This window comes from Rhinoderma darwinii, chromosome 6, assembly GCF_050947455.1.
Source record: "Rhinoderma darwinii isolate aRhiDar2 chromosome 6, aRhiDar2.hap1, whole genome shotgun sequence".
Classification (NCBI taxonomy): Eukaryota; Metazoa; Chordata; class Amphibia; order Anura; family Rhinodermatidae; genus Rhinoderma; species Rhinoderma darwinii.
Genome location: NC_134692.1, coordinates 52,738,492 through 52,749,843, shown reverse-complemented (window position 1 = coordinate 52,749,843; position 11,352 = coordinate 52,738,492). Strand labels below are relative to the sequence as shown.

The window sequence follows — 11,352 nt, the reverse complement described above, 5'->3', positions numbered from 1 at the left end:
CAGAGGAGTGTATGACGCTGACCAATCCGCCTCATGCACTCCTCTCCATTCATTTACTCAGCGCATAGGGATCCTGCTAGATCCTTATGTGCTGTCTTATACTAACACATTAACAATACTGAAGTGTTTAGACAGTGAATAGACATTCCACGGGATGTCTATTCACAATCTCTGCACTTCGTTACTGTTTCTATGGTAGTTACAGCAGAGGAAGGGTGATCTCGGTGTAACCTGTCATTTACAGCGAGATCTCGCGAGATCACGCTTCCTCTGCTGTAACTGCGTGCGCAAAAGGCACTTGACAGCTCCGTGTGTCATCAGTGTATGATGCGCGGCTGCGTGATTTTCGCCGGTGAAGTTCGGTTCGGTTCGGACGGTTCGCTCATCTCTAAGACACTCCGTTTGGATGTTAGTAAACAGAAAAGCACGTGGTGCTTTTCTGTTTACATTCAGAGTTTGACAGCTCTTGCGCGAATCACGCAGTTCACACGGAAGTGCTTCCGTGCGACCTGCGTGGTTTTCACGCACCCATTGACTTCAATGGGTGCGTGATGCGCGAAAAACGCACGATTATAGAACATGTCGTGAGTTTTACGCAACGCACTCGCGCTGCGCAAAATTCACGCATTGTCTGCACTGCCCCATAGAGTAATATAGGTGCGTACGACACGCGTGAAAAGCACGCGCGTCGCACGCGTGTATATTACGCTCGTCTAAATGAGGCCTAAGTCTGTAGAAATAAAGTAATAATGCAACTGGTCAGTTGAATAATTTGCAGATATGCAGTCAACATTGACACAAATGTAGCCAGCGTCCAGTATGTAACTTATCAAATAATACTTCCTTGCTGGTTGGTAAAATGAAGTTAGATGTATGACACTTACCAGTACTCATTGTGGCTCATTTATGCTTCAAGTGTCTTATACTGGAGTAATAAAATAAATCGAATTAGTAATTTGGAGCGCCAAACATATATATATGTTTTTTTTAACTTCCACCACTTATTTTACTTGTATATTGTTAAAAAACTGATAAACATATTAAATATTTTTTGTCTCCCCTAAGGGACTCAAACATAAGCCCCCAATCTTTGGAAGGGATCATTAGAATAATAGTTCTGTCATATCTCCCAACCGTCCCGGATCCGGTGGGACAGTCCCGGTTTCTCACCGCTGTCCCGCCGTCCCGGGCGGTCTGCAAAATGTCCTGCTGGGTGCTGCATCAAAACAGCTGATCGCTGCTGACAGGCGCCCTGCATGCCAGACGACTGCAGCAGCGATCAGAAGAAGGCAGGAGCCCTGCTGCGGTGTTCTGACTGGGATCGATGCCTGCCCGGGAGTGGACCAGTCCAGTCACTTGACCTGTCAGGTGACTGGACTGGTCCACTCCCGGGCTGGCATCGACATCAGTGAGAACGCCGCTGCAAGACTCCTGCCGGTGAGTGACATCAAAGCAGAGCGGAGAGTAGCAGCAGTAGGCTACCTCTACCGCTCTCCGCTCTGGCGGCATTGTGGCACAAAGTATAAGGGGGTTGTGTGGCCCTATGTATAAGGGGGAGGGGGTTGTGTGGCACTATGTATAAGGGGGAGGGGGATTGTGTGGCGCTATGTACAAGGGGGAGGAGGGTTGTGTGGCGCTATGTACAAGGGGGAGGGGGGTTGTGTGGCGCTATGTACAAGGGGAGGAGGGTTGTGTGGCGCTATGTACAAGGGGGAGGGGGGTTGTGCGGCGCTATGTACAAGGGGGAGGGGGGATGTGCGGCACTATGTACAAGGGGGAGGGGGGTTGTGTGGCGCTATGTACAAGGGGAGGAGGGTTGTGTGGCGCTATGTACAAGGGGGAGGGGGGTTGTGCGGCGCTATGTACAAGGGGGAGGGGGGATGTGCGGCACTATGTACAAGGGGGAGGGGGGTTGTGCGGCACTATGTACAAGGGGAGGGGGTTGTGTGGCGCTATGTACAAAAGGGGGGCTGTGTGTGGCGCTATCTACAGGGGGGGCTGTGTGTGGAGCTATCTACAAGGGGGGGCTGTGTGTGTCGCGATCTACAAGGTGGGCTGTGTGTGGCGCTATCTACAGAGGGCCTGTGTGTGGAGCTATCTACAGGGGGCCTGTGTGTGGCGCTATCTACAGGGGGGCTGTGTGTGGAGTTATCTACAGGGGGGCTGTGTGTGGCGCTATCTACAGGGGGGCTGTGTGTGGCGCTATCTACAGGGGGGCTGTGTGTGGCGCTATCTACAGGGGGGCTGTGTGTGGCGCTATCTACAGGGGGGCTGTGTGTGGCGCTATCTACAGTGGGGCTGTGTGTGGCGCTATCTACAGGGGACTGTGTGTGGAGCTATCTACAGGTGGCTGTGTGTGGAGCTATCCACAGGGGGGGGCTGTGTGTGGAACTATCTACAGGGGCACTGTGTGGCGCTATCTACAGGGGGGCTGTGTGTGGAGCTATGTACAGGGGGGCTCTGTGTGGAGCTATCTACAAGGGGGGCTGTGTGTGGCGCGATCTACAAGGTGGGCTTTGTCTGGCGCTATCTACAGAGGGCCTGTGTGTGGCGCTATCTACAGGGGTGCTGTGTGTGGCGCTATCTACAGGGGGCTGTGTGTGGCACTATCTACAGGGGCGGCTGTTTGTGGCGCTATCTACAGGGGGGGCGGTGTGTGGAGCTATCTACAGGGGGGCTGTGTGTGGAGCTATCTACAGGGGGCTGTATCTGATGTTATGTACAGGGGGGCTGTGTGTGGAACGATCTACAGGGGGCTGTGTGTGGAACGATCTACAGGGGGCTGTGTGTGGAACGATCTACAGGGGGCTGTGTGTGGAGCTATCTACAGGGGGGCTGTGTGTGGAGCTATCTACAGGGGGGCTGTGTGTGGAGCGATCTACAAGGGAGCTCATGTGGATGATTTTTCAATTGACCGGTAGCAGAGTTACACAACTAGAAAAAAAAATCCCCATCATATAACTCTGCTACCTTTCAATTGAAAAGTCATCCACCACAGGGTCTCCCTGTTGACTTTCATTGTTCTCAGCCTTTTGGTTTGTCCTGCAGCTGCCGTGATGAGCAAATGTTATACCCAAGATAGGAAAAGTAATACAAAGACGATATAACCTGAAATATAATATCTGTGATATCCAGACACTCTAGAGATTCGCAGTGAGCATGTGCGCTTGTTATTTGAAGAAGGATCTGGCCGTGATTTGATGTGTTTATGCGGGATATTGGGCGTGGTTAGGGGGCGTGGCTTAAAATGTCCCTCTTTTCCGAATTCAAAAGTTAGGAGGTATGGTTCTGTTTTGGTGTATGCAGGCCTCATGTTGGAGTCACCTACACACCTCAGATAAGAACTCTCAACAGCCCAGGCATATAGAACCGTCCACCTCCTACATTTATGTCCGGCTGTTCAGTGGTACAGATGACAATACCTGAATATAGGGTAGTAGGCACTTGGAGTGGCCATAATATTACCCTCATTTAAATCCTATTGTATATGCATGGGATGCACTTTCTCACTTATGTATTTCTGCACCACAGAAATCCGTGATATGGATTAAGTCTTCTTAGAATGTGAAGTTTTACATATCTGAAACAATTTGGTTGCAGTCAGATGGGTAAAAGAGTCATAAAAGATATTTTCCTTTTAAAGTGGGTTTTCCATCACCATTCATGCACAGCCACCGCTTCATACAACTCATCTCTACCACGGTTGTCATGGTGTAAAAGGACGGAGGTTCCCTGTTTTAACAATCGGTGGGATGGTCTCAGAAGTCAGACCATCACCAATCTAACATTTAGGTGATAAATGTTATTGGTGGGAAAACCCCTTTAATTTGTGAGTACCAGAAGAGACGTGTAATTTGAAAGTTTTTTTTTCAAGGCAATGACTATTAAAAAATGTAGTCAGGGCTGAAATTGTTTGACTTTACTACCAACTAAATAGACAAACACAAGCAAGCACACATGTTGATCCAGTAGCCACGTGGCCAGCTTAAAGGCTATTTGCATTGTTGGAACCAATTTTCTTAATGCCACAATACATCTAAGAAAAAAATAGAATTAATCGACTTTGCAAATATTCTTGATTTAATAATATCCAACCGTTTTGTGTACAGTATATAGTATCTTTCAGACAGTAGATTAGCAAGATAATAGGACGGATGGAGAGGAGTAACATTGACTGCAGGATCAGTCACAAGGTTTGTTTGTAGTCTGTAACCATAGAGACACATGGGTCTGCAGAGGAGCTATATACACAAAACAGTGTGAGATTTTTAATCGACACTTCAAAGTTGCTTAATTTTTATTTTAGATGCATTGAAGCAATTAAAAATTAGTTGCATAGGTACAAATAGGTTGTGTCATTTATACCCCTCAAAGGGAAGAAGATGAGATTAATATAAGCTGCTATATTTATGTTCATGAACTATTGATGTCTGTACAATATCATGTTTTTATTGTTATTGCAAACAGACATGGATATTCTTCGTAAACAGCAGGGGTGTAGCTATAGGGGGTGCAAATGTAGCAGTCGCAACTGGACCCAATGGCCTCACTGCCTCATAAGACACCAGTATTATAAATGGCACATGGTAGGTGGAGGCCCTGCTGAAGATTTTGCATTGAGACCCAGCAGCTTTATGTTACATATTTGGTAAACAGGTTTTATCTTACAATAGGTCAAAGACATATTTCTTGCTCATATATAGAGAAAAGCTTGAAAATAAAGAGTCGTACAACTTGGTAAGGTACACTGGCTTTTTATTCCATGCATTTGTTTGCTTTGATATTCATTCTGATTTCCCATCCCATACAAACAACAAGAAAGAAATGTCAGGCTGGTCCAAAGACGAATGTACAAACAGGAAAGAAGGACAAGGTGATTAGGGAAAAAAGGCAAGAAAAGAATATTATGTCACCGAGAATGGCTTTACATGGAGAAAGGTGTCATCACAAGTAAAGGGAGGTGCTGCATGTTACTCCAGCAAGACGAGAGTTATAGTAAAAGACCTGGACTGTAATAGAGAACATATACAGTTATCTTTCAGGGCAACCGTATATAATTTGATATAACAAAAAGCCTGTGGTAAAGGGGAGATCTGGTATCTACCGTACATCATTATTACCGCCAATCTTAGTACTCCGTCTTAAACTGCATAATAAATGCAGTGCTCCACTTCCCTAATGATGTACCGACACAGCAAAGGGATGATATTAGAATAGAGAATCAGAGATGAGCTTTGGGTTATAAAAGACGATCGTTGCTGCACAAAGCTATTACTAATAGGCAAGAAAATGTAGGAATGTTATTTTATGGAGAGATATATAGGAAAAGACATACAGCAATGCAAATCATATGCAGCTTATTGGTATAAAAATGACTAAGTTTGGGAATACAGATGACCTGTATGCATTTAGAGGCTATGGAAGCCTTTGACTTGTCATTGGTTAACTGGAGTTAAAATAAAAAAAGTTGCACTAAGTTTCAGGCTTCAAACTTCATTCTTTCATTATATTTCAGACCCCCTGCTGTTTAGTTTACAAACTACTCTCTAGTTTCAGATTTTTCTCATTTGAGAGTGTTCCTCCCAGTAATTCATGTTGGATGTGACATCTGTGACTCCAGGATGCTGCTGCCTTCATTAGATCTCATGTGTCAGCATAGCTTCATTCCTGTACTGCTTTCTCCCTCTACTACCATTGAGGGATCTCTACTCCCTTCTCCTGACAGACAATGATGCTGAGGGGTGTGTGATATCCCCCTGCACAGTCTGATGTGGGTGCTTTCCTCTCCCTTTAAATAAAGACACATCATATGGGATTCACCCCACCACCCCCAGCAGACTGGCGTTTGCTTTCCTCCCTATCTAGACTCTGATACAGTTTAGCCGGTGTGATCTTCCCTTCCTCAAAACTTGGATGCTCCCCCTCTCCCCTGATCTACTGTGTACAACCTCCTCCCCCTCTATGCTGCTATCTCTAACACTGGAAGAAGTTAGGGGGACCCAGCCAGGATCAGTGTGTTGTTGGATCTATGTCAGAACCAGCAGCACAACCAGCTATGTACAGGAGTTACACAGACTCTACAGCAGCCAAATGGTAGGAAATATTTAACAAAGACTATTCAGAAAGCAAATAAACGATCAAATGAAAATTCAGCGCAAAGGTATACATAGCCCTTAAATGCATTTATTAAAGCACACCCTTTTAGTGTGCTGCCACCTGCAGACTACAGACTGTGTTTCACTCCTAAAAAATGTATGCTAATGCAACAGAGTAGGCTAGGTTTACATCACATTCAGGAGATGTGTTTTTCCGTGCATCTCTTTAGACTAACAGGAGGATCTGAGTGTGGATGAAAGGATTTGGGAAACATCTGAATGTTATTTCTGCAGCATGTGCATGGATAATTACAAACTCCATTCAGATGCCGCAACAAATCTGCCCAGTGTGAAAATACCATAAGCAGTCATATTTAGGACAACACCTTTTCTAAATTCAGCCCCTCCTGGGGTGTGGGGGGGGGGGGGATGTGCTGGTGCATACTTCTTACCCTTTCAGCAATGAAGCAGGGTAAATGGAAGTAGTATTGCACGTGCCTATTGAAATCCGAGTATGACCATGTAATACATGATTGTGGGAAGGACTCCAGAGCAAGAGCTGTTCTAGATAGCTCTTAGTTTGGGCCAATAGACGTCTGCCGAGTAGACCCCCTAGTATAGCATATGGACAGGGGTTGTCCTGAGAGAGCACCACTTTTAGTAAAAAGTGTTATAATAGTTGTGAGCATAGATTAAAGGAAGTTTTACACTGGCCAATTATCGGTCAAGCGATCGTTCATAGAACGCTCGTTGTCGATAATTGCCTTGTGTAAACGGGAAAGATCAGCAGATGAACGAGCAAACGCTCAATCGTCTGCTGATCATATCGTTTTAAAAAAGTAAAATATTATCGTCGTCGGCAGCACATCTCAGGGAGACGCGCTGCCGACATGATAATAATGTTTGGGGAGGAGCGATCGGAGCAACGATCGCTCATCCCCATACATAGCTCCTTGTGACCGGAGCAAATTCGCGCTCGCTGCACCGGCCAAAATCGGCCAGTGTAATAGGGCCTTAAGGTGTATTATGTATATCAACATCTGATTAAACATACAATAGCTGCATAAGGAAATCACCTGCTGTACCTCCAAACCTTTATGGCAATTGAAACAAACCGTTAGTTCATGATCTTATGGCCCATTCCTGGAATCAGATGTGTTCCCTCCAATGTAAATAACAGATCACTCTGAATTCAAATCCGTAAACATTTCGATTGATCTCAAAACCCATTTGTTCCCTTTCCACACAAACAAATTATTGTGCTGCCAATGATAAACACACAGACATTCCGATCTACAGAAAACAAATCATTACAGAAATAATAATAATTAAATGTTGCATAACTTAAAATCTGAATGTAGTCCTGCTACATGAAAAATGAAATAATTTAAAGTTCATACAATACTGTTTCCCATAACAATAAAACATTTCCCTTCATTCGTCCTAAGGTGCTACACAATACTTAACACTCGCAGTTTTCTGCCACAGAGACGCTATATAACGTTGCTGGAGTCTCTGGCAGCCACAAAGTTAATTCTACATTTAACCCGATTGCTGCAGGAAAATCAACACAGATCTAGTTGAGAAAGCGTAAAATACATTAAGCCTCATTTATCAAATGGTAGAGGAGCTGCATATAGCATCTAGATCACTGCTTCTATTTCTAATCTGCACTTGACAAATTACAGACAGAATCCGTTTGTGTCAAATGGGCAACACTAACAATTTGTTTGCTCCAGTTTTCATAAATGAGGCCCGATATGTGGTTGGGGACACTGAAGGAGTGAGGCATATATGGGCAGTATTGGGGCATCCTATGTGATCTGTTATTTCACAGACACCTATAGTCATGTTACTATTTCTTCATTAAACACCAAATACAGTATACCTATGCATGATTATATCACGCTACAGTTCGCTACTGGGTGGGTGGGCACATACATTACATAGGGGAATTGGAAAAAGTAACATAGCACCAAGATAATCTTAAATAAAACCCATAATACAAGCTGCAATCTTGGTGATCAAGCAGCATGTCACTTAGGTGAGTAATGATGGACCCACACAGGCTGGCACCCAACGAAGGGATCAGTTTGGCCATAGAGCGGTCAGAATGATTTCGGACTTTACCACTTGGCCCCTTGTGTGTCATATCAGAAGAAAGATGAGCAGTCATATTTATCATATTTAGTCTTCCAGCTCATCAGTTTTAAGATTACCATCACGGGTAAGGAGTTCATTATGGAGTCACCTAATGTCGGATACAGCTGTGTGTGTGTGGTTTGCTCAGCGTGAATTAAAAGGAATAATTTGAACCACAAATTGACAACCTCCAAATTGTGGAGGTGAAAAACATCACTTTAAGTCTGTAGAAATAAAGTAATAATGCAACTGGTCAGTTGAATAATTTGCAGATATGCAGTCAACATCGACACAAATGTATCCAGCGTCCAGTATGTAACTTATCAAATAATACTTTCTTGCTGGTTGGTAAAATGAAGTTAGATGTATGACACTTACCAGTACTCATTGTGGCTTATTTATGCTTCAAGTGTCTCATACTGGAGTAATAAAATAAATCTAATTAGTAATTTGGAGTGCCAAACACACACTATATATATATATATATATATATATATATATATATATATTTTTTTTTTTTTATTTTTTTTTAAGTAATCTGAAAAAATTTCTGCCCACACACAATTCAGTCTTTCTTTCTATATGTTGGTTATCATATTTATCCAGCAGCAAAGGGGTCAAATTTTCACATATGTGTAAACAAAATCAAAATAGAAAAACTTCCAGATTCAGGTATATGAATTGGGACTTACACTGGAATTACCAAGTGTAGAGTTCTGCTCCAAGCCTAAAGCGAACCAATAACCTATATAGAGTGCAAGAAGCCATTGTCTGGGCTACATTGTATTCAGCCTAGCAATTGAGTAGCGGAACATAATGTTATATATCTCTGTAATGATGTTACTGGTGCTTTATTGATTGATAGACTGCATTCCTATGAATGGTTGAGTCCTTAAAATGGCTGTGTACACTGTGTCTAGGTGATAGGTTCACTTTTAATCCCCGGTTACATGAATCTGGGTCCTGAGGTTTTCAGGGAAATAAATTACTTGCCATAGAAATAAAATTATGGCTTAATTCACACAAAAACACTAACATGAAAATGTACAAATACAAAATAAACAACAAAGAAAACAACAATACAGTAAATGGAAGAATGGTCCGATGATCCATACACTATGGTGAATTCTGATTGGCTAATTAACTTTGGAGTTATGTCACCATCCACAGTAGACCCTTCTGACCAAAAAACTGTGACATGTTCAACCCATTAGCAGCCTCTAAAATCAAACCTCCTCACAGCACAAATGCATGGATCTTTCAAAGGCTTTAAACGTCTTATAGTTAACCGTTCCCTGTAATGACAATGTAAGTGCGGTCTTTTAGTTGGGGTAGTTGGATCATATCTTTGAAGATAAAACAAATATCCAGTCAACATTATGCAAAAAGAAGTGAATTTCAAGCCGAGTAATATATATTTTGGAGTTGCATACATTTCGTTGCCTCTGTCAGTTTTGCTGGTTGAACAAACCTTGTGAATTGCAAAAATTTGGTTGGAAATATTATCCACCACATGTAACATCTTCTCTGGTACCATGCAGTGGAGCTGGAAGTGCACCAATTGATACCACACTGGAATTTGCTCTTCGATCCATCTTCTTGAGTCCACCTGCTTACGATGTCAATATATCGTCTATTTCTCATCGGTCCTGCATACCGAATCATGTGCTTTTAGGTGGTTGTTACAGATGCATTGTAAAATGACACATGTATACTTGTATGGGGGATAGGTTTTGTGTATCTAAGAGAGAGGAAAGGTCACCACTATGAGACAATGGGAGGTATGGCTGGGGGCACTCCTGAGCAGGGCACTGGGTGACCTCTCCACTCCCTGAAATCAATCTGTATCCAGAAGGAACAGAATATGAATGGACATCATGGGAGATGTTTCCAGGTGCTGGTGTCTTTGAACAGAGTTTGTAAAAGCTTGCCCCCAAAACATTTACCCACTACAGCTTAAGGATTGTTGTACTTCTGCTGATCCGGGTTTCATTTGGAAGGGCGGAAAGTTATTATCAACAGCAAATGAAAGATTCGGGAATTTATAGCAAACACAGTTTACGTAGCCAGCAGTTCTGTCGGAAAACCACCCTAATGTTTTTTTTTGTATTTTTCAGAAAATGTAACAACATTTTGAGTCATTTGCTGCTTTTGTCCTCATAGTTGTATCCTCCAACTCTTATTCTACTTGGAGGATCATGCAGCAATACTAACAAACGTGAGCGCATAATTTTTGTCCACAGCATTATTCTTGAAGATACTGTGTTCTAGGCTTTGTTCTCAAGCATATGAATCCCTTCAGTCTTCCTATATGAAGGGCATATTCATTGAAGGAAAAAACATAAATGTTTGGTCCCTAAAAAACAGCAGCAGATCCTCTAGGCATTTCAACGTCCATTAGAAATGAATGCTTTTCCCGGTGATCCATTCAATTAGTGCTATTAGACTTTTCTCCTTTAGGCCTATCATTCAATAAAAAGGGTCCAAACACACGCAAAATAAAAATAAATATGGAATTTTACAGTACCTTAGTTTGTTAAAATATTTATCCCTGCCATACATAGTGTGACATGCTTCCATAGTGAAGCTTGTTCATTTCGAGGATGGGTCTCCCACAAGTCATTGGGCTCTCATTATTGCAGACTTCAGTTAATTCTATTTCTTTAATGGGACTGGAGGACCTACAACATATTGCTTTGCAATAATTTGCTTCCCCACACTTAGTGAAGGGAAGGTTATTCCTAAAAATAATAAAGAATGGTAGCGGCCTTTCAATTTGTGGGATATGTTGCTAGGAAGTTCAAAATCGGAATATGTAGGGGCTATGAAATACTGTTTTTGGCAGACTGGTTTCACCAGGTGGAGGTGTTGCCAGGGTTGTTGGGTCGTACAGTTGCATCAGAACATTCTGCTTCTGAGGAATCACAGTCCGATTCTCCAAAGTTCCCTGGGTTCTACAAACATAAGAATACGTTAAATATTGCCACCATTAAATCCTTGTAGTCTTGTTTTTTGCAAGTTTTAAGTTTTTCTTTTCATTTAGCTAAGGTTAAGCAAGCAGGTTTCTTAAGTTTCCTGTCAAATTTGATGTACTTTTATACAGGCAAAATTGTTA

At 42.7% G+C, this 11,352-nt stretch overlaps 1 protein-coding gene across 1 annotated transcript in view; it reads right to left on the bottom strand.

The window, feature by feature from the left end:
* Positions 1–4,738: 4,738 nt before the first annotated feature.
* Positions 4,739–11,352, bottom strand: part of MAP3K13 (mitogen-activated protein kinase kinase kinase 13) — a 72,544-nt gene continuing 65,930 nt past the window's right edge. Inside the window, exon 13 of the mRNA XM_075829723.1 lies at positions 4,739–11,191. Within this exon, the coding sequence (XP_075685838.1) occupies positions 11,090–11,191 (102 nt within the window). The 3' untranslated portion in view covers positions 4,739–11,089. The remainder of the gene's footprint in view (positions 11,192–11,352) is intronic.